General features: G+C 38.0%; 1 protein-coding gene across 9 annotated transcripts in view; it reads left to right on the forward strand.

Moving 5' to 3' along the window:
- Positions 1 to 24,218, forward strand: part of Phf8 (PHD finger protein 8) — an 87,257-nt gene that overhangs the window by 36,782 nt on the left and 26,257 nt on the right. For 6 of the 9 annotated variants that reach the window (XM_051178673.1, XM_051178676.1, XM_051178672.1 and 3 more), the window contains exons 9-18: positions 4,790 to 4,877; positions 5,462 to 5,568; positions 7,319 to 7,410; positions 10,237 to 10,326; positions 12,164 to 12,466; positions 13,209 to 13,312; positions 17,432 to 17,610; positions 18,077 to 18,162; positions 18,696 to 18,829; positions 19,453 to 19,763. In XM_051178673.1, the coding sequence (XP_051034630.1) occupies positions 4,790 to 4,877; positions 5,462 to 5,568; positions 7,319 to 7,410; positions 10,237 to 10,326; positions 12,164 to 12,466; positions 13,209 to 13,312; positions 17,432 to 17,610; positions 18,077 to 18,162; positions 18,696 to 18,829; positions 19,453 to 19,763 (1,494 nt within the window). The remainder of the gene's footprint in view (positions 1 to 4,789; positions 4,878 to 5,461; positions 5,569 to 7,318; positions 7,411 to 10,236; positions 10,327 to 12,163; positions 12,467 to 13,208; positions 13,313 to 17,431; positions 17,611 to 18,076; positions 18,163 to 18,695; positions 18,830 to 19,452; positions 19,764 to 24,218) is intronic. The other 3 variants (XM_051178678.1, XM_051178681.1, XM_051178679.1) reach the window with 3 other exon arrangements.

The raw sequence follows: 24,218 nt of genomic DNA on the forward strand, positions 1-24,218 counted from the left end.
ATCTAAGTATTTCCATGTGGTTGCATCTTACTGGAGAGAGGCCCTGGCATTCTTCTCTTTCAGTCCTCCATCTTGAATCACCTCCCTCTTGTTCCTCTCTCCTCCTTGTCTCCTAGTCCTGCTTATCTTGCTTTCCTATTGGCCAACAGTGTTTTATTTATTAACCAATAAGAGAAACATATTTACAGAATGACATCTCCCATCATCACCTCTTTTCTGTCTAAAATAAAAAGAAGGGTTTTAACTTAGTAAAATATATAGAAAATATTTATCAAATAAGAACCACAGTTAACAATATTTAGTCCATTAACATTTAACAAGATTTAAAGAAAACATTGCATTATCTATCCTATCTTTGTGAGTCTAAAGTCTTATATGTAACTTATCTTTAATCCTAACTAAGGAAAACATAACCATAAATATCTGTCTTCAACTGCATCAAAGACCAAAGAAGGATAATATATAAACTCTAGAAATGACAGAGACATCTTGCTACCTGATCAGTCACCTGAAGTTCTTCTGTAATGTTCCATTTTCAGCCTATAGGCCATAATGTGTCTGGCAGACTCCTCAGCAAAGCATGAAATGAAACTGTCCACCTGTATAGGCAGTTTGTCAGTTATTTTTCTCTGTGTCCTGCAGAATGTCTGGCAGACTCTTCTTCCATGAAGCAGGAACTCTGTAGCAATATCCATCTTGTATCAGCAGTCACTTTCCTGAGGGTCCTGCATGTCCAGTTTATACAACATAAAGTCAAACAGTCCAGATGAGCAGTATCTTGCCCAAATGGCTTTGCCATATTGAAAGCAAACTCCATAACGAGTTTCTTCAATGTCCATCTTCCTTTCTGACACAGGTGGTGTTTCCAGGAGCAGTTGTGCCTCATTGTCAAGAAAAACCCTAAACCATTTTAAATGCCATATTCTGTAAGTCTTTGAAAGGTTTGAAGAATGCCTAGTCATCTCAAATACATCTCTATATGTCTAAAAATCTAACTTAACTGTAAGTTTTGCCTATCATAGGTAACTACCTATAATTTGTGCTAAATTATACATTATATTTCTAAATGCGCTAAATAAACACAATACCTAAACAAGAGGAGAAATATACAAATCACAAAATTGACCTTAAATTTTTATCAATAAATAAAAATCCATTCCAAAGAAAAGTATTCATATCAATACCATAACCCCTTTTTACCTTTAAAAAGGTTAGTTGTGGTCATTAACCATTTATAATCAACTCCAGTTAAATGAAAACAAATATTTATAGACAATATTTGGGAATTTGGGCATTGTTCTTTCCAAACTGCTTCCTGCTGGTAGAGGCACTGTCATGGGGATCCTAAGAACACTAAGAAATCTTGGCTGTAGCAGTCTGTAAGACTGCATTGTCCCAGGGACAATGCTTCGGGGGGGGGGGTCTTGCTTGATCAAACCATGTTAATCAGGAAGGAATCCACTGGTTTTCTTTTTCTGTGGAAACAAAAATAGAAATCCTTTCCTCCAGTAACCTGTCCTTAGACTTAAATTTTGAAGTCAATGCATTTTAAAAATATATAAATTGAATTAATCCAGCAGCATTTGTTTTAACAGTTGTTCTTTCCTCAGCATTCAAACAATTTAAAGGTAACAGAACAATATATAGTACCCAAAGTATCTCTGTGCTTTCCAACTTTACCTGGCTTTTTTATCATTCTATTTCTTCTACTTGTATTTTTTTCATTTTTTGAGACAGGGTTTCTCTTTGTAACTTTTATCTGTCCTGGAATTAACTCTGTATACCAGGTTTACTTTGAAATCACAGAGATCTGCTTGCCTCTATCTCCCGAGTGCTGGAATTAAAGGCGTGTGCCACCACACTCAGCTACTCTCTGTCTTTTTATTTATTTTTTTTGAACCATTTTATCCTGTTTTGTTTTCTCTCCCAAGCCTACATACATTTTAAAACACACTGTAAACCTTCAGAGGTTTTTCTTAATCTGAATCTGTCTTTACTGTAAATCTTTATCTTTTTGTGGCTGCTAGTCTTTTATCTGGTAAACAACATTGCTAAAATGAAAGCCATAGCTGTATTAGCCACAGTCTATCCAAGATGGTGGCAGGTACTTTTACCGCCAGAACTGAGAGCTGTGCTCACTGCCTTGGTCTACGCTGCCATCCAGCAGCATGCTGCCGGCTTGGAGATGTGGTCACTGCCATTGCCAGCTCTCATACACACCATTCAGATGTTTGCCTTCAACATGGCTAACAAGAAATCCCACTTCTGACAGCAGATATCGTGATTTAATAAGGATCAGGATAAATAAATAGACCGAACAGATATTTATTCAGGGAGAAATAACTTACAACATAAACAGTTGAACACCAGCAGGTTCCACCGGATGCTCTCCTATCCTTGTCCCACCAGCAAGCTAGCACTCTTAGGCTCTTCCTCAGACCTAGTTCCCCAGGTCACTTCCGCTCCTGTCTCCACCTCCCAATGGGCGTGGTCAGTGCCACCGATGTGGACAAAGTGACTATCTCACTACAATGGTGTCCTTTGCCTTATAGAAGCTCTTTTATTATACAGGACTGTTTTAGCTATCCTGGGTTTTTCCATATGAAGTTGAGTTTTGTTCTTTCTTTCCCTCTTCCTCTTTCTTCCTCTCTTTCTTTCTTTCTTTCTTTCTTTCTTTCTTTCTTTCTTTTGTTTTTGTAAGACAGTGTTTCTCTGTGGCTTTGGAGGCTGTCTTGTAGCTAGCTCTTGTAAACCAGGCTGGTCTTGAACTCACAGAGATCCTCCTGCTTCTGCCTCCCGTGTGCTGGGATTAAAAGCATGTGCCACCATTGCCCGGTGAGTATATTTCTTGAGGTCTGTAAAGTATTGTATTGGGGATTTCATTGAATCTAGATTGCTTTTGGTAAGATGGTCATTTTTACAAGGTTAATCCTATGGATCCATGAGTATGGGAAGTCTTTCCCTCTTCTGCTATCTTCTCTAGTTTTTTTCTTCAAAGTCTTAAAATTCTTGTCATATAGATGTTTCATTTGTTTGGTTAGAGTTACCCCAAGATGTATTATTTGTGGCTATTGTGAAGGGTATTGTTTCTCTGCTCATTCTTCATTTGTATATAGAAGGGCTACAGATTTTGGTTTGGTTTGGTTTATTTATTTATTTATTTATTTATTTGAGTTAATCTTGTATCCTGCCACTTTGCCGAAGGTGTTTATTAGCTGTAGGAGTTCTTTGGTAGAAATTTTCAGGTCACATATATACTATCATCTGCAAATAGTAGAAGTTTGACTTTTTCCTTTCCAATTTGTATCCCCTTGATCTCCTTTTGTTGTCTTATTGCTCTAGCTAGAACTTCAAGTATTATATTGAATAGATATGTGTTAGGAGCAGGTTTTTCCCTGCTGGTCTGGTCCCTTAGCCGCACCAGCCACAAATAACACACAATCTGTTCTCTCCAGTCTCTACATCTTGATTCCTCCCTACTACTTCCTCGAATCCTTCTTGTCTCCTAGTCCTGCCTATCTTGCTTTCCTATTGGCCAACAGTGCTTTATTCATTAACCAATAAGAGAAACATGTTTACAGAATGACATCTCCCATCAGATATGGAGAGAGTGGACAGCCTTGACTTGTTCCTGATTTTACTTGAATTGCTTTGAATTTCTGTCCATCTAATTTGATGTTGACTGTTGCTGTATGTTGTTTTTATTATGGTTAGGTATGTTCCTTTTGTCCCTGATCTCTCCAATACCTTTATCATGAAGGGGTTTTGGATTTTGTCAAAGGCTTTTTCAGCATCTAATGAGATGATCAAACATTGGATCGAGCTCAGGGAGTCCTAAGGAGAGTGCTGAGGGACTGTAGGAGCCAGAAGGATCCAGGGATGCTGCAGGGAAATTCACAGAAAAAGCTAGCCTGGCTCTTGGGAACTCAGTCTGAACCAACAACCAGGGAGCCTGCATGGGACCAACCTTGGCCCTCTGCATATATGTGACAGTTATGTACCTTAGTCTGTTTGTGGGATTCCTGGCAATGGGAGCAGGGGCTGTCCCTGGTGCTTTGATTGGCTCAAGGGAACCCATTCCTCATTCTGGATTGCCTTGCCCAGCCTAAATACAGGGAGAGGTGTTGGTCTTAATGGCAGCTCGATATGCTGTGCTTTGCTGATGCCCATGGGAGGCCTGTCCTTTTCTGGGTAGATACAGAAGAGGGGTGGATTGAGGTGGTGGAAGAGGAAAGGTAGAAGGAAGGAGTGTGAAGAGAGGAGGGAGGCTGTGGTCAGTATGTAACATAAATAAATAAATTAAATAAATGCATACAGTTTGGAGGAGTAGCCATTATGAGAGATAAGATGGGACATGAACCTTCTGGAGTAAGGTGTGGCAAAGGGAGATGAATATGAAACAGACTTAAGGAAAAACATAATGTGAAATTAGGTCACAGTCAAGGGGAATGAACAATTGTATTCTAGTGGTGTGCATTTTAGAAAGAATAGTTCTAGCAAAAGTGTAATTTCTTTTAGCTAAGAAAAGGTAGGTAAAACAATGGAAAGATTTTTGAAGTGGAGAAAGAAGTAGAAGTGTAGTAGCTTCATAAGTTGATTTTATTATTAGCTTTATAAGTTGATTTTTTTTAGGGTTACAATAATGATAGAGTAGACAAGGTTGAAGTATTTTGAATTCAGTTCTACACTGTTTTTTATGGAGTCAAGATTAAACAGACTAGGCAGTGAGGTGTCCAAAGAAAGAAAGGCCTTCTTCTAGCTGTGATCTTTGCCTTATTATATACTACAGGATGGATCCATGCTGTGCTGACTCCTGTGGACTGCCTAGCATTTGGAGGAAACTTCTTACATAGCCTTAACATTGAAATGCAGCTCAAGTGAGTTCTGAAATTGTTCCTTTTTACGGGCTATAGTTCCTGTGCTTTCCAGTGTGTAAAGAATGCAGTATAGTAAAATAAAGACAACTAGAAAGGAAAATATCTTGGTTGTTCTTGTGTGTGTGTGTGTGTGTGTGTGTGTGTGTGTGTGTGTGTGTGTGTGTGTGTGTGTGTGTGTTTTAGACAGGGTTTCTCTGTGTAGCCCTGACTGTCCTGAAACTTGCTTTATAGACCAGGCTGGCCTCAGACTCAGAGATCTGCCTGCCTCTGCCTCCCAAGTGCTGGGGCTGGGATTAAAGGCATTCACTGCTGCTGCTGCCGCCACCACCACTACCGCCACCACCAAGCTGTATCTTGGTTCTTGATGACACTCAGTTTGACAAAGTTAATACCGTTTCTTCACTTGGCTGTTAATGTGTCTTTGGGCAAGTCACATAATCTTTGGGCCCAATGTTTCTAAGTAGGGCTTTACAGGGTCACCGTGAGGATTAAATATAGCAGATACATATCACCAAGAATAATACTTGGTACATAATAGGTTCTCAGTAATAGATCCTTTTTATATTCATTATGTTTCCTTACAGAGCCTATGAAATTGAGAAGCGGCTGAGCACAGCAGACCTCTTCAAGTTTCCCAACTTTGAGACCATCTGTTGGTATGTGGGAAAACACATTTTGGACATCTTTCGAGGTATGATTCTCCTTATGAGCTATAATTTTTGCTAAGAGAGAAAGGAAGAAGAAGGAGTGTGAAAATTGTGGAGAGGAAGAATGAGAGAAGAAAGCTTGCTACTGCTGGTGCCTTGCTGTGTATGTCAAAACAGCATTAATACCTTAAATATTTACAATAAAAAGTCCCAATAACTGAGATATAGAACCAGCCTAGAGGTCCATAAACAGATGGTAGATAAAGAAAATGGGCTGTGTAGGCATATTGGAACTTTATTCAGCTATAGTTAAAAACTGAAATTTTGGTATTTGGAGAAAATGGATGTACTGGAAATCATTATGTTAAATGAAATAACCAGACTGAGAAATATTTTGTTTGTGCGTGCGTGATCAAAGTAGAAGGGGATTATAAGTATGGAGAAGGAGGTCTAGCAATTGTGTCAAACCGGTGGTCTAAAAGCTGCATCCAGCTGCATGTGGCCAAGGACAGCAGAAAATGGGACCCAGCATAAAATTGTAAACTACTTAAGATGTTATGAAGTGCTTTTGCAGTTTGTTTTGGTAACTTACTTGCAGGGTTATCTAGTATGAACTTTAAGGTAACTGCATTGGGTTGCAATGTCAGAAGGTTGGGCACACTTGGTGAGGGATGGGCAGGACAAAGGGTAATGGAATATGTGTAACATGGAAGCAGATGCCAGGACTCTGGGGTAAGGAAGGGGTAGAAGAGGGCAGTGGGTTGAGTTAATAAGAATAAAATACACTGATTTATATGTATAAAAACCTCTGTATTTTTCTGTACCTAACTAAAAAATAAAAATGTGACCTAAAAAGGTGCTACAACCATTAGACTTCACTCTCTTTGTCCCCCTACATCATCCCTAACTTATAGAAACTACAAATCTGTTTTCCATGCCTATAATTTTGTCATTTGAAGAATATTATATACATGGAATCAAATAGTGTCTATTAGGATTTGCTCTTTTATTAGTATCCTGGATGTGCTTCCCTCAGGGATAAGGCCCAGTTCTGGCATCCTGGCCTCATCATACATATTCTTGGGTATCAGCCCACAAGGAAGCATACTTGCTGAATTTCCTCTTTCTTTGTCTTGTCTGACACAATGTGAGTCCCTTGTTTGGATCTGAGATTGATTCTTCAAGGTAACTTGATCATAAGGAATCAGTATTTCAGTTACAAAGGACCTCATGGCTCAGTGGGTACATCCTCATACCCAATACTTGAAGCCCTTAACTCTGCCACTTTGACAGACTGTCATGTAAGTGTTCAAATGTGGAATAACTAATGGCTCATTTATCTATTTTGGACAGTTTAGTTCCATAGAAAAATCTTACATAAAGCCTAAAACTGGGTGTTAATAGCTTCCTCATGAAGTAAGGCATAGCATAGTCAATTTTGAGACCTAAAAGGCAGAATAATTTCATAGAAGGAATATAGACCTCCCTCATATTCAAATAGACAGGATTTAGTCTGAGCTTTGGTGCTTATTATGTGTATATCCTTAATTCAAGACTCTCTCAGACCTTTAACTTCCTGAGCTATCTATAAAATGAACTTTGCTTGCAAGGTGGATATCAGGATTAAATGACAGCTGCCTAGTATATAATATGTTCTTAGTAACTGAACACTATTAGTGTAACAGAGCTGAAGGTATGCTCAGAATCTTCAGCATTTTCTTTGGTAGCAAGTCCTTCATCCCTTTGAATGACTATATTGATATTCTTCTTTTTCCTTTTTTTCCCCTGTTTAAGGTTTGCGAGAGAACAGGAGACACCCTGCCTCCTACTTGGTCCATGGTGGTAAAGCTTTGAACTTGGCCTTTAGAGCCTGGACAAGGAAAGAAGTAAATATGCTTAGTTTTATATCTACTCAGTAGTTTTCCTTACGTAAAGGGTAGCTATTGATAGATGTTTGGGGAGACATAAAGAATCACAGAGGCAAGTAGGCTCCTGTGCTGGAGTGGAATACTGGGCTAGGAGCCTTTATTTCTGATTTTAAGAAGCAACACATGCGTATTCTTCAAAATTAGAAACATATAAAAGGTTGTAAAGAAGAAAAATATCACTTGTAATATTAACTGAAAGGAATTGACATTTAGTTACATTTCCATTTTATCTTTTTGTGTGCATTACATTTTTTCCATTTTATTTTATGTGTGTGTGGTTTGTCCAAATGTAAGTGCATGGTATGCACACAGTACCTTCAGAGGTCAGAAGAGGGTGTCAGAAACCCTGGAACTGGAGTTGTACACTTAATGTGGGTGTTAGATTAACTTAATGTTTTTGTGTTGCTCAAGTTCTCATGAATTCTTAATTGCTACCTGCTATTCTTTTACAGGAATATGTTATCTTTATCTAATTACTTGTTTATAGTTGCTTTCTATTTCTTTCTTACTTGGGGGGGATGTAGTTACAGTGAATCATATAGTAAATGTCTGTATGCATGAGTCCTTGCCCTTATCTCTTCTTAATTCCTTCAGGATAGATTCCTGAAAGATTAATATAAGGCTCTTGATGCACACTGCCAAAATGGCTTTTTAAGAAATGTACTCTCTGACTATAAAACAACTATAAAAGACAATTTTTATATCTTTCTTAAACTCTGTGTATTAACTTAGAAATATCTCCAGAATTTTGTCAAATGAAGGTGCACAGCCATGTATAGAAGCAACCATTTATGTAAAAGGAGAGGAAATAAGAATTGTGTTTGTGTATATTATTTGCCTGAAGACATAATCTTTAGGCATGTTTCAAAAGTTAATGAAAAAGTAGTTACCTATGGGAGAGGGTAGAATGAGGTATGCTATGGACAGGGTAGTGGTGAGGGTTTTCAACATAATATTTTTAATTATTTATTTTTTGAACCATGTAAATATATTAATTTCCAAATGTTCATTTTAAAATGTCAACCTTAAGAAATGCAAAAGTAGCATTGAGTTTGTTTTATGTTGGTCAACTACTTGCCCTGAGGTATGGTTAATATACCCAGTGAGACTATATTGGAGAAAACTGACTTCTTCTCTGTCAACAGATATCAATCACAGATAGTTTATATTGGCTAGGGGTGAGAGTCCATGTTTATTTCTGGTTTTGCATGTGTGTGGGTGTATTTCTTGTTTGTTGTTTTAAAGTGATAAAAAAAGACATGAAGTTGGATGGGTAGTATTTGGTTAGAATTAGAGAAGGGGAAATACATGATCAAAATATATATGAGAAAATTGTTTCAAAGAGTTAAAAACAAAGAAATGCAAAATATAGAAGAAATATTAATGCTGTCCCAGGTTTCAGACACTGTAGGTTTAACCTGTGCAATCTCTTCATCTTATGTTGCCAGCATTCCCCTGATATTTTTGAACTTCATGTTTTGGACTTTCCCTTGTTCCCTGATCTCAGTACACCTCTCTGTAGTCTGTAGTTCTATTTTTCCATCCTTCTCCAGTGTGGCTACCTTAAGTGTTTAGTGTTATCTCTGATCCTTCCTACCGAATATACTTCAGACAGACTCTTCAAGGAACACCAAAAGAAAGAGAGTGAGTAGTAGTTCTTAAGCACTCATTCATCAAAGTCAAGATGGAACCAGGAACCAAAGAATGGCTCCAAATAGCATGGTCAAAGGGAGCTAAAGAGTAGGATACTTTTAAGGAGCACAGAACGGCTCATGGAAGAAGACTTTGAATAATAGATGATTTGCATGGAAGCACTTGCTCCCTTCACTCCAGTTCTCCTCTTTTCCTGGAAGGGAGGGAACCATTAAAGTGATCCAACTGGGTTACATGGGTTCTCATTGCCCTATGTAGCCTCACCCTCAAATTCCAGATTAATTAGCTGTTAAGGGGATAAAGAATTGAACCATGAGAAATAAGAAAAGTACTGGGGAACTGTATTCATCTTCTGTATTCATTTTTTGCCTACTGAATACAGAAACAAAATGAAAAGTGGTAGAAGAAATAACAACAAAGAGATTGATCTCAATATATAAAAACCTAAATCTCAATACTAAAAAAGTTGACAAGCAAAAGACACAGCTGGCAGGTATCTCCCTGCTATTGAGGTGCTATTGGGCTAGCTATGGACCTGTAGCTGCTGGTACTGAGGTCTCTTCTCCAAAGTTGATTTCCCTAAGTTTACATCTTAATTCTTGACACTTCTTGATATTGTTCTTTATTAGATATGTGATTTTTTTAGACAGATTTTTCACAATATAGCCCAACATGCCTCAAATGGAATCCTCCTGCCTCAACGTCCTAATCACTGGAATTATAGATATGTACACAGATATATGTTCTATAAAAGTTTTCTCTCAGTCCTTGGTTTTTCTTGAAGTAACAGAGGTTTTTCAAAGACAGGTGTTTGTCTTCTGTGAGTCAATTTTATTTATTATTTAATTTTTTGTAGTTTATGCTATTTTTGTCTTATGATATAGTTGCTTAGCAAAAGTTCACAAAAATTTTCTCCTTAATTATATAGGGTTTATATTTTTAAGTTCTAAATTTAGGTTTGTAATCCTCTCTATTTCAAGAAATGTATTAAAGTTTTTGTTTTTGTTTTGCCTATGGATATCCAGTATCTAATTGATTCCCTATCGGTTATTGAAAAGACTATCCTTTCTTCATTGCTTGCCATTGGCATGTTTACAAGAAATCAGTTATCTCATGCTTCTTATTTGACAGGCTCTACCAGACCATGAGGATGAGATCCCGGAGACAGTGCGGACTGTACAGCTCATTAAAGATCTGGCTAGGGAGATCCGCTTGGTGGAAGTAAGATGCATGGGAGGAAGGAAGGCATGTGGGAAGGGCTGGAGACTCAAGTGGCAGGTCAGGACTTTGTAGTTGGTGTAAAGCCCAGGAAAGGAATGGAAAAATTCTATCAAGGGCCTTATTCATTCATTTAATCATTCATTTAAATAATTATGTTCTCTGCATGCATGCCACATGCTGGGATAGGTCCTTGAGATACATGAATGATGTTGTGTCTACCCACAAACTGATGTAGTTAACCTCTCTGAAATTCAGTTTCCTTATATCTTAACTGAGAATAATGATACCATTCAAGGTTGTTAAGAAGATTAAATAAGGTAATGTGAATTGAATGTTAAGTATAGTGCTTGACATGCAGTTGGCACATAATAAATTCTAGTGCTGAACCATAGTGATAGTTATACTTGTTCTGTTTAATTTAGTCTCTGAATTCTACAAAATGACAACCTCAGGTTGAAAATTATCACAAAGGCATGTTTTAACAGGTGGCATATATCATGAGACAGGAGATATAGTAGTAAGAAACTCAGAAAAGCCTGGGTTCTGGTTCTTTCATTTGAGAGCCTTTCAAAGTCTCAGTTTCCTGATCTCTAAAGTGAGGAATAACTTTACCAACCTTTAAGATCTTTGGTAGAATTGAGAGGTAATATAGAGCCCCTCACACAGTGCCTGGCAGAGTAAATACTCAATAAATGTGAGTCACTGTTATTAATAGACTTTGTAGTAAAGAGAAAACTCAGTGTGGGCTGGTGAAGTAGCAGAGGCACCAGAGGAGAATTGGACTTGAGGATGTTAAAGTTGTCTAGGATCTATACAATTGTATTTAGTGCCTAAGAGATGTAGTCTATGTGTCTGTCTGTCCTTCCCTCCCTTCTTCCTTCCCTCTTTTTTCTTCCTTTCCCTGTGGATATATGTATGCATGTATGTGTATGCATGCTACCGGGTCATTTGCTTTTAGAAGTTGGACTTCTGGCCCCACTGCTTGTAGCATCTTTCACTATCTACTCCATAGTCTTCAGTGTCTACATCCTACCTCATTTTCTCCTATTTCACCTACTAAAACCTTTCAGGAGTCAGTCAAAGGACTGGCAGTTTACAGTACATGCTTAACCCAATTTTCTACATACAGAACTTTAGGCTGGTTAGAAGAAAACTCATGAGACAGACCACTGGTATCCTTTTTTCCCCAGATAAGATCTTCTATGGAAGGAAGCCAGTTTGTATAACAAATCAAAGCATAACTGCTTTGAATAGGACAAAGGTCAGAGACCTAGAGCTCCCCTTGTTCCTCTCATCTGCCTTCCACATACCACCAGTCCCCAAGATTTCTCCCAGGAATCTGAAAGTAACCACAGAACATCTTTGAAAATACCTCTTGACTATTGACTTTTAATTATACATCTGAGCAAACAAGCACTAGAGCTTGTTCGGTCAGATAACTTCCCAAGGTCACAGGGATAGCTGGTAGCAAAATTAGGACTAGAATCTTTCTTCAAAAGTCCTATAGTCCATAGAGTTTGAACCACACAGATAAGTACTTGATTATTTTTTTATTTTGTGTCAGCTAATCTTGGAGTCTTTTCTCTCCAGTTTTGACAGTAATGCTGGGCTTTTTCTTTGCTCGTCTTCTCTTTACTTGTCAATGGCTGGGTAAAGAAATGCCACCCAATACATTTATCATGACTCACTGTATAGGAACCAGGGGTGTGCATATGTGGAGCACCTGTGTAAGCCACTTCATGGCAGTAACATTAGTGCTGGGAACAGACCTCTGCTCTTAAAATAGAGAGAACCCTTGACTAAGCTCTAACACCCTCGTGTACTAATACTCTTGTAGGACATCTTCCAACAGAACGTTGGGAAGACGAGCAATATCTTTGGGCTGCAGAGGATCTTCCCAGCTGGCTCCATCCCCTTAACCAGGCCAGCCCATTCCACTTCAGTATCCATGTCCAGGCTGTCACTGCCCTCCAAAAGTGGTTCAAAGAAGAAAGGCCTGAAGCCCAAGGATATCTTCAAGAAGGCAGAGCGAAAGGGCAAGGAGAGTTCAGCCTTGGGGCCTGCTGGCCAGTTGAGCTATAATCTCATGGACCCATACAGTCATCAGGCACTGAAGACAGGCTCTTCCCAGAAAGCAAAGGTGGGTGCTGGCCCATGGGTTCAGCCCAACCCTTTTGGGTCCCTTGGAAGAGCAGTATTTCAAAAGAACAGGCTATCCTGTTCTGTTTCCATCTCTTAGGGCCCCTGGTGTTTGGCTACCAGATCCACTCATTTAACACGCATTTATTGAGACGTTTTCTGTGCTGGGCACTGTGATAGGTGCTGTGACTGGAACTCAAGAGGCTGATAGGCTAATAATGACAGGCATAAAAACAAATGAGTGAAATGAAGTATGGATGCCACAATAAAGGGTCTGTGTGGGATTTTTTTTCACACACAGAAGGGGGTTGATTCTATCTAGGTAGGGCTCAGCTCTTTTCTAGGTACAAGACACTTGAGTTGAATCCTGATATACTGAGGTGAGAATGAGATTTGAGAATGTTGTGTGTTGGGTTAGAATTTTGAACAGGTCCTTGTCTCCTTCTTCAGGATTTTACTTTGTCTCAAGATCATGTTGTCCTCTGTGGGTATCTAATAATGGTACCCTCTTCCTTTTTAGGGAATATGTTTCAGAAGCTATGATATGTTTTCCCCAAGCAAACTATATATTCTCAACCTCCTACTCCTGTAATTGTTGGAGGTGGGGGGTTGGGGATAGGCATATTAGAAGGCCTGGGTTCAGAGGGTTTTTGACAGTTTTGCAGTAAAACCAGAGGGAACTGGCCATCTTGATTTACCTGGGAGTCTCAGACTGGTGACAACTGAGCCTCCTCCTTCTACAGTTCAACATCACTGGTACCTGCTTGAATGAATCAGATGATGACTCACAAGACATGGACCTTCATGGCAGTGAGAACCCACTGGCTCTGTTGATGGCCAATGGCAGGTAAGATTGGAAAAGAAACAGAGATAACTGAGATTGCCAGTGACAAAATGTGGACCTGGAGGTTGGGACATGGGTGAAAGAAGGGCAATATTTGAACTATGTTAGTAGATATTAACTTTGTTCAGAAGTCATGGTGGATGGGGGGAGAGGTCTAGAATCTAGCTGGCAATTTGAAAAAGATCTTATATAGGCTCCAGAATTTTAGCAAATTATTATGGTAGAACTGCTAGTAGAAATAATTAGTGATAGTACTAAGTATGCAGGTTAAGAACACAGGGTTTTGGCTGCAGAGCTGGCTCAGCTGTTAAGAGCATTTATTGCTCTTATAGAGAACCCCAGTTCTATTTCCAGTGCCCACATGGTGATTCACAAACATCCATAACTCCAGTTCCAGGGAATCTGATGTTCCCTTTTGATCTCCATGGGCACCAGGCTCACATGTGATGCACATACACACATGCAAGCCAAACATTCATATATATATATATATATAAAATAAAAATAACTAAATCTTTAACAAAAGAACAAAGGGGGTTTTGGTTAATTTTTATTCACTATGTGTATGGAGAGCTGGGGGTCACGGGAAGTACATACAGGGATGCCATGGCATGGTGTGATGGTCAGGCAACAACTTTTGGAAATCCATTTTCTTCTGATGTGGGTTTCAGGAATCAAACTCACGTCATCAGGCTTTATGTACCTAGGCCCTTAACCTGCTTTGCCATCTTGCTAGCTCAAGAACATACTTTATAAAAAATATGCTTTTATAACTGAATGCATAGGAATTCAGTTTATAGAGATCTTTCATACAAATGTGTAAGAAAAATTGTTCAATGCATCCTGCATCCTTGCAATGATATGTGCCTGAAATCATTCATATGTTCACTAGCATAGGTTAAATAAATTATAGCATATATCATCTTTAGAATGGAATCCATGTATTAGAGAATTGAAAAGAATGTACCACTTTAATATCTGTTAACACAGAAAAATGACCAAAATAGTGTCTTTTTTTCAGTTGAGGTAGGTGTCTCGCTATGTTATTCAGGCTAGTCTTGAACTCCTGAACTCAAGTAATGCTCCAGCCTCCGAAATAGTTGTAGACATACCCAGCTTCAAGATAGATTTTTAAGTTTTTTAAATTCATGACAGGGACTGAATTTAAGGCTTTATATATGCTAGGCAAGCACTCTGCCACTGTACTACATTCCCCCAGTTATCCCCCCAACCAAACACACACAGGGTCTACCGGCATATTTCAGGTTGATCATAAATTCACTTATATAGGCCAAATTCTTGAAATCATGATTTTCCTGCCTTTATATCCTAATTGCAGGATTTGTAGGCATGTTCTACCACCATTTCTGCCTTGATGTATATATGCACACATGTATGTGCATGTGTGTTTTAATGGCAATATTCATTTTAAGATTTCCTTTTGTTTGTATAAGTGTTTTTGCCTGTATGTATGTATGTGCATCAGGTGCATTTAGTGCCCAAGGAGGCCCACAGAGGCAGTCATATTCCCCAGAACTGAGTCACAGACAGTTGTGGGCTTCATCAGAGTGCTAATAATCGAATCTGGATGCTTTGGAAGAGCAGCCAGTGAATAATCATTGAGCTATCTCTCTAGCCCTAAGATATGTTTTTCAGTGAAACAAATCAGGTTGTAAAATAACATGCAATTCTGCCTTTACTTTTAAAAAGGCATACATGTAATTGTGTGGGGGAGTGAAAAGCAATATATGGGCTTTTATTTATATTTTTAATTTTTAGAAGATACTTAAAATTCAGTTTATATCGTTTTAAAATTCAAAAGGGTCAGTACAGGGAAATGGCTCAGTGGTTGAAGACACTTGTCACCAATTCTGATGAGACCTGTTTGTTCTCTGGAACCCACAAAGTGGAAGGAGAGAGCCAACTCACTTGAGTCAGCCTCTGACTTCCATATGTGCACTGAGAAATGTTAGTGAAAATCCTGTTCCCATCTCACATTCCTTGTTCTCTCCATGGACAACCAATGTTGGTGTTTTCTCCCAGATAGTATTTTAAAGTTTTATTATTTTTTAGCAAGCTCGTGTAAACAGTAGATTTTATTATGGTATTTTTTTTAAAATTGTATTTTCGTGGGAGCTGGAGAGATGGCTCAGCACTTAAGAGCACTAAGAGGACCCTGGTTCAATTCCTAGCACCTACATGGCAGCTAACAACTGTATGTAACTCCAAGATCTGACATCCTCACACAGACATACATGCATATATTAAAAATAAAGTACTAATTTTTTTTAAACAATATATTTTGATCATGTTTTCTCCTCCCAGGTCACCTCCCTACCCATCCAGTTTCATGTGTACATACATGTATATTCTCTCTTGCTTGCTTATTTTTCTCTGTAAAGAAAACAAAAACAAAAAATGAAAATCCAGACAAAACTTCTAAGACAAAATAATAATAATAACTCAAAATAAGCCACCCACCAAAAAATAACATGAAGTTTGCTTTGTGTTAGTTATCTACTCCTGGGCCTGAGGCCTGCCCTGGAGTGTAGTTGACATTCCAATGGAAAGAACTGATTTTCTTTTTGCTAGCAGGTATCAGTTGCAAATAGCTTTTGGGTTAGGAGTTGGAACCTATGTCCACTTCCCTGTTTAAAATGCTGGGACCTCTTCTGGTTTGAACCTGTGTCAGTATTGTGCACACCGCCAAAGTCTCTTTGAATTAATATGTGCATCAATCTTGTTGTGTCTAGAAGACACTGTTCTCTTGGAGTCATCCATTACCATACACTCTTACATTCTTTTTGTTTCCTCTTCTGCATAGATCCCTAAGTTCTGAGGGGTGGGGTTTGATGAAGACATCCCATTTAAGACTGAGTGTTCCAAAGTTTCTCATTCTCTGTACATGGGTCAGTTGTGGGTCTTTTAGTTAATTCTTACCTATTGCAAGAAGAAGCTTCTCTGATCCATTAGGAGTCATTTTTTGCTATGTTCCTTTAACAGAAATCATTATGATATTTTTGTGTATACACATAAATTGTATTTGGTTTATGTTTACTTCCCTACTACCATCCTCTATCCTCCTTAACCTCTGCTACTGATCTGCTTTTCCTCACAAATATTACTCTTTATGCTTAAATGTATACATATATACATATTTGTGTGCATTTGTATAGATACATATGTGTATATAGCTAAATATAGATTCTACATGAAACATGCAATATTTTTTCCTCATTATCCCCTATTGTTCTACCTCTTCCTCTAAATCACTTCTTTCCAGAGATATGTCTATTATACATTCAAACAAGGATATATATTTATTATACATATTATACTTGCTATTCTAAACCTTTGATAGTGGTTATTTCTAGAAAGTAGGATAAAGGGAAAGTACAAAAATTCTTTCACATAGGATTTTCTTTGGTTTTGATTTTGTTTTTCAAGACAAGGTTTCTCTGTGATTTTTGTTTTGTTTTGTTTTGTTTTGTTTTTTTGAGACAGGGTTTCTCTGTATTGCTTTGGAGCATGTCTCGGAACTAGATCTGTAGACCAGGCTGGCCTAGAAATCATAGAGATCCTTTTACCTCTGCCTCTCGAGTGCTGGGATTAAAGGCATATGCCACCAATGCCCAGCTATCTGTGCAGTTTTTGGATCCTGTCCTGCAACTTACTCTGTAGAGTAGGCTGGCCTAGTAGGTTATCCAGTCACGTGTGTTCAGCTCTAAACACATAAACATACAAACAGCACTAAATGGACTCAGGTTGATTTTACATGTATATATTTGTATGTTATTATTGCAACACATGAGTGACAATAATAAGAGGCTATGAATTTTAAAGAGTAGTGGGGCGTGGGAGGAGCTGGAGAGGGAAGAGGGACAGTAGAAATGATGTAAATATGGTGTTTATACACATGTCGGTTTTTTATGAAAATAAATGGTAGATTTTGATGAGTATTACACTTGGGGCAAATTGCCTTTCTGGGAGAGTAATGAGTAGGGACTGGAGCCAGAGATTTGCATTTGTTAGGCATGCATTCTATCATTGACCCATATTCTTAGCCCTACCATGGTAATATTTCACATGACTCATTTGATGCTCTTTTCACTGTTTTCCTAGTACCAAGAGGGTAAAGAGCTTATCCAAGTCTCGGAGAGCCAAAATTGCAAAGAAGGTAGACAATGCAAGGCTGGTATCAGAACAGGTCATGGGAGATGAATTTGACTTGGATTCAGATGATGAGCTGCAGATTGATGAGCGACTGGGAAAGGAAAAGGCGAGCCTGATAATAAGATCAAGTACGTTTCTGTTCTATTTCTTCCCTGCATTGGCATTTCATGGTAGTTTTAGGTTTGAGCTTGTTGGCTTTCTGATTTACCAGGTTATATACCTACATTTTTTTGTTGTTGTTTAGAGATTTATTTTTCAGTTAATTCCTCACCTCTTTTAATTATGTGTTGGTTCTTATTACTTCAGAGAAAATCTCATTTATTTATTTGTTTGTTTGTTTGTTTGTTTGTTTGTTTGTTTATTTGAGACAAGAGTTTCATGGTTTAGCCCTGGCTGTCCTGGAACTATCTCTGCACAACAGGTTGGCCTTAAACTCACAGAGATCCACCTGCTTCTGCGTCCTGAGAGGTGGAATTAAAGGCATGTGCCACCACTACCTGGCCAGAATTACATTCTTATCTTCTTTCCTTTGCGTGTTTGGCTCAGATGCATCATAATCTTAGCCTCATACTAATACATTGCATTGTGTTTTAGAATTTCCCCGGAAGTTGCCCCGAGCAAAACCTTGCTCTGACCCCAACCGAATTCGTGAACCTGGAGAAGTTGAGTTTGACATTGAGGTAGGAGCATGCCCTGCATCTAGTCAAGGGACAAAGATATTATACATTTACTTTCTGAAATATTTACAAAATAAAAGATTGCATGCTAGGTTGGGAATATTCTTCACTCTAGAGCACTTGCTTAGCATATATAAAGCCCTGGATTCAATTCCAGCCCTACAGAATTTTAAATGGCATGCTAAGTTGAGACCAGCCAATAAATGGAGGATTATAATTTATTTAATTTTTTTAAAAATCCTTTAATGAACAAAATAAAAGGCAGTATCACTTAACAAAAAGTATATACCTGATTTGCAGTTTATGATATATCCTTTCACAAATTGTTTTACTTCATTGCTCCCTAGATTGCTCACCTGTCAAATAGGTATTATGGTGCTTTTACAAAGATACTGTAAAGATTATAATGAAATAAAAATATTCTGCATAATAAATGGTCTACATTTAGGATGTTGGAACTCACACTGTCAACCCTATATTGGAAACTTACTAGACCTGCCTTGTACAACTGAGGCAGTATGCTCTTTTCTTAACAGGAGGACTATACAACAGATGAGGACATGGTGGAAGGGGTTGAAAGCAAGCTTGGGAATGGGAGTGGAGCTGGTGGAATTCTTGATCTACTTAAGGCCAGCAGGCAGGTGGGGGGACCTGACTATGCTGCCCTCACGTGAGTAATCTCCATTTTCCAGGCTATTGAAGAGTACCACCCAAAGGGCTAAGCCATTTATTCAGCATTTTTTGTTTTGGGTTTTTGAGACAGGGTCTCTTTATTTAGCCTAGGCTGGTCTGGGACTCCTAGTCCTCTGCCTTGACTCCCAGTGAGTGCTGGTATTATAGGATGTACCACCATACCCAACGTACTGAACCAAGTAAACAGATAATTAGCAAGGAGATTTATGCTTAAAGAATGATGTGGATGCAAAAATATCCTGGGATATCTGGCAGTGAGAAGATATGTAGACTTGAAGTGAAATCAATTTTAAGTGCATTGGAAATAGACCAGGAAGAGTCATAGAAAGAGAATTGTTAAAAAAGGAAATAATGCAGCATAGATTGAAGATAAAAAAGAGGATTCTGACTCCCCCTCATTGCTTGTCTTTAAAGAAATTTGAGGCAAAACTAGCTTTTCATGAAAACAGTTTTTAAAATTATCTTCATTCTTAACCACGGATGGTTCTCACCTTTGTAACACCTTGATTGTCATAGCTGTTCTTCCTCCCTGTATGCTCTTACAACTGCTTTCTTCTGATTAGAATAACTTTCCCAGTGTTTCTCCTCTGTCCTTTACAGTGAGGCTCCAGCCTCCCCCAGCACTCAAGAGGCCATCCAGGGCATGCTGTGTATGGCCAACCTGCAGTCCTCATCATCCTCACCAGCTACCTCCAGCCTGCAGGCTTGGTGGACCGGGGGGCAAGACCGAAGCAGTGGGAGCTCCAGCAGTGGGCTGGGCACTGTGTCTAACAGTCCTGCTTCCCAGCGTACCCCAGGGAAGCGGCCCATCAAGAGGCCAGCATACTGGAGAAACGAAAGCGAGGAGGAGGAGAATGCCAGTCTCGATGAGCAAGACAGCTTGGGAGCATGCTTCAAGGATGCTGAGTATAGTAAGAATGTGTTAGCATATGGGGCTAGATTGAAAGGGTTCCCAATCTCAGTCCTAACTCTAAAAGAAGATAGTCTAGTGAACACAGGCCTGACCTTAAGCTAGACACTTATTTTTTTTTCTATGCTATGTTTTCTTGTTCTGTGAAAGGGGGATATCTCTAGGTTGTTGTAATAATTAGAAATTATGCTTACTCAGTACACTAGGCTTACTCATAGGAAATCCTCCAATATAGTACAATTCTCTTATAATTAGCTGTCATCTGATTTTGGTGCTATTCATCTTTCTTCCACTCTTGCTTATTTGATTATCACCATCTGTGTTGTTAATGTTCTGTGGTAACCACTTCATTTTTTTAAGGTATATACCACCAGCTGACTGTAGCTGAGCATTCCACATCTCTATAGTTTTATCCATAGATCAAAAATAATGTTGGAAAAAAATACATCTGTACTGAACATGTACAGACTCTTTTCTTTCCATTTTCCTCTAACTTGTACAGTACAACTGTTTACATTGGAAGTGTACATGATAAAGAACACAGAGTGTATGAAAATACCATACTATTTTCTATAAGGAACTTAAGCACATGTGAGTTTTGGTTGGTGGGAGAGGACATTCTGGAATCAGTTTCTTTCAGGTATTGATAGAAAACTAAAATGGCCTTCATTAAACTTTGTATATTTAAGAAGTAAGTCCTAAAAATGATGAATCATTGAAAGGATGATTTTGGAGTAATATAATGAATAAAGTACTGGTTTATATAATGTAGGTAACAATAATGTATATTTTTATTTTACTATTTTTAAAATTATATAAATATAGTTAATTTTCATTGACTGAGACCAAAAAACTAGAAAAATACACAATTCCTTAGGCTTAATACTCTCCTTTCTGAGTCAAGTTTCCTTTATTTTTTGTTCATATAACTTAAATGGAGACAGAGTATTTGTTTAATGTATGTCACTCTACAGTTTGGTATGCTATCTTTCAACATCAGTACATGGAGATAATCTGCTTCATCAATGCATAGAGGCTTGCTTGCTGCAAAGTATTCTGTAGCATTGTATGTTTAATCATTTCTCTATTTGACATTTAGGTTGTCCTTAAGTTTTTTTTATTGCATTGAAAATCCTTGCAATAATCTTTTATGACATTTACTAGTAAATGTCTCTCTAGGATTGAAAAACTTGTTGGTTTAAAGATTGTGTACGAGATACAAATTAATAATGTCAAAAGGATCAGTTTATGAATAGTATATGAGAAACACCTTTTTTCCATACATTCTTACCAGCATTGTAGGTAGTGTTTGCTTCTTTGTTTTATATGTTTGTAGACCCTCTTTGTTCATTTTCTGTTAGCTGTTCATCTCTTGCCTTCTGGTCTTCTGGTCCTCTCATTTACTACCTAAGCCCAGAGCCATAGTTACAAGACTCACTTGGGGAATATGATGGCTATATCAGTTTGCATTCCTAGCAGCGTTGAGTAAGTGTTCCTTTTCCCAGATCCACATTAGCATTTGTCATCATTTTTCTGTTTTGTCTTGATGTTTTTGTTTTTCGAGACAGGATTTCTTTGTGTAGCCTGACTGTCCTGGAACTCACTTTGTAGACCAGGCTGGCCTCGAACTCACAGAGAATCTGCCTGCCTCTGACACATGCTGTGATTAAAGATATGCACCACCACCACCTAGCCTCAGGGTTTTTTTTTGGGGGGGAGGGTTGTAGTATTTCATTTATATGATGTGGACAGGTATTTTACCTGCATGTTTAGTTATATACCGTGTATGTACATAGTGCCTGCAGAGGTCAGAAGAGGGCACTGGATAAAATTACAGACAGTTGTGAGTTGCCATGTGGGTGCTGAGAAATCAAACCCAGGTCCTCTGGAAGAACAGCCAGTGCTCTTAGCCCTTGAGCCATCTCTCCATACTTTGGAAGAGTTTTATTTTGTATTTTAAAGTGTTTTCAACCATTTTCATTTCATATTTTAATTGGGTTGTTCATTTTATTTTTAATTCTTTGTTTTTATTATATTCTAAATACTAACCTCCTGTTGGTTGCTGTGTTAATTACTTTTCTATTGCTGTGATAAATCACCATGACCAACACAAATTATAGAGTGTTTGATTGGGCTTAGGTTTCTAGGGGGTTAATATCCATGATGGTGGGGCATCCAGGAACAGCTGGAATCCCACATCTAAAACTATAATCAGGAGACAAAAAGTGTACTGGACATGGCATAAATCTGTTGAAATCTGAGAGCCCACCCATCAGTGACACACATCCCCTAACAAGGCCACACCTCCTAAGCCTTCACAACAATTCTTCCAATTGGTTATCCAAGAGTCAAATGTGTGGAAATACAGGACATTCTCATACAAATTGCCATAGGCACATCTCTGATAAAATTGCTTCCCATTCTGTGGGCTGCCTTTTCACTGGATTGTATCCTTTGTTGTATAAAAACTGTTTAGTTTCATGAGGTCCCATTTATTAAGGTTTGTTTTTAATGCCTGTACTGTCATGGTCTTGTTCAGAAAGTCCTTTCCTATACCAGTGAATTCAAACATACTCCCTACTACCTACTGTATCAGAGTCAGGGTATCAGGTATTATGTTAATTAAGGTCCTAAATCCATTTCTATTTGACTTTTGTTCAGGGTGAAAGATGAAGATCAAATTTCATTCTTCTACATGTAGCTGTCTAGTTTGACCAGCTGTCTTTTCTCTTGAGTATTATTAGATTCTTTGTCAGAACTCAGCTGTATTTATGAGTCCAAAATTCTATTCTATTGATCAACATGTCTGTTTTTTATGTCATTGCCATGCTGTTTTCATTGCTACAGCTCTGCAGTACGATTTATAATATAGCAGTTTTGCTGTTGTTATTCAGGACTTTTTGGCTATCCTGGAATTTTTATGTTTCTTTGTGAAATTTAAGATTGTTTTTTCAGTTTCTGTGTAGAATTGTATTGAATCTGTGTAGAATTGTATTGGAATTTTGATGGGGATTGTATTGAATCTGTAGCTTGCTTTTTGACAGGATGGCCATCTTCACAGTATTTATTCTGCCATTTCATGAGTGTAGGAAATATTTCCATCTTCTGATGTCCTTTTCAATGTCTTAAAATTTTCATTGTACTAGATTTCATTTCTTATTCCAAGATGTTTTTTGTGGCTATTGTGAAAGGTACTGTTTTCTCTGAATCCTTTCTCAGTTTGTTTGTCATTTGCATACAGAAAGACTACCAATTTTATATGCTTATTTTGTATCTTGCTACTTTACTGAATGTATTTATCAACTGTAGGAGGTTTCTGGTGGCTTCTTTATGGTCTTTTACATCTAGAACCATATCATATGATGTTATGAGTTGTTTTACCCCCCCCCCCCGCCACCGGTCTGATCCCAGAGCCGCACCTGCCCCAAATAACACACAGAGATGCTGTATTTGATATAATTCTGTTGTCCAGTTACTAGTTTCTTATCGGCTAGCTCTGTCTTAAATATTAACTCATTTCTATTAATCTAAGTACTTCCACGTGGTCTCATCTTACCTGAGAGAGGCCCCAGCATTCTTCTCTCTCAGTCCACCATCTTGAAATTCCTCCCTCCTACTTCCTCTCTCCTCCTAGTCTCCTTGTCCTACCTATCTTGTTTTCCTATTGGCCAACAGTGCTTTATTCATTAACCAATAAGAGAAATATGCTTACAGAATGACATCTCCCATCAATATGAAAATAACTATACCTTGGAGTCTTCCTTTCCAATTTGTATCCATTGATCTCCATCACTAGTCATTGCTCTAACTAAGACTTCAAGTATTCTGTTGGACAGGGATTGGGAGAGTGTACTACCAAGTCTTCTTCCTGATTTTAGTGGAAATGCTTTGAGTTTCTCATCATTTAGGTTGATGTTGGCTATGAACTTCTTGTATATTGCCTTTATTATTTTTGAGATATATCTTCTATATCCTTAGATTCTCCAGATCTTTTGTCATGAAGGGGTGTTGGATTTTTGTCACAGGCCTTTTCTGCATCTAAATAGAGTGATCCTGTGGTTCCTGTCCTTTAGTCTACTCACGTTGTAGATTATGTTTATTGAATTTTGTGTATTGAACCATCTTTGTGTCTCTGGATTAAAGCCAGCTTGATCACAGAGGATAATCTTTTTTATATGTTATTGAATTCTATTTGCAATTGTTTTTGTTACTAAGGATTCATTGTGTTTCATTCAAACTTTAGAACCAACTTTTCCACTTCTGAAAAATTGTTTTGAAAGGGATAAGATGGAATATGTAGATCATTCTTTTGAATATTATTGTCTTAACAGTATTAGACATCCAATTTAGTATTAAATATCTTTTCATTTATTTTTGTCTTTGTATATTTTCACCTTTTATACTTCCTTTGTTAGATTTATTCCTTCTCATTTTTATATTACTTTCCTATACTTGC

This window comes from Phodopus roborovskii, unplaced genomic scaffold, assembly GCF_943737965.1.
Source record: "Phodopus roborovskii unplaced genomic scaffold, PHOROB, whole genome shotgun sequence".
In the NCBI taxonomy this organism is placed as follows: Eukaryota; Metazoa; Chordata; class Mammalia; order Rodentia; family Cricetidae; genus Phodopus; species Phodopus roborovskii.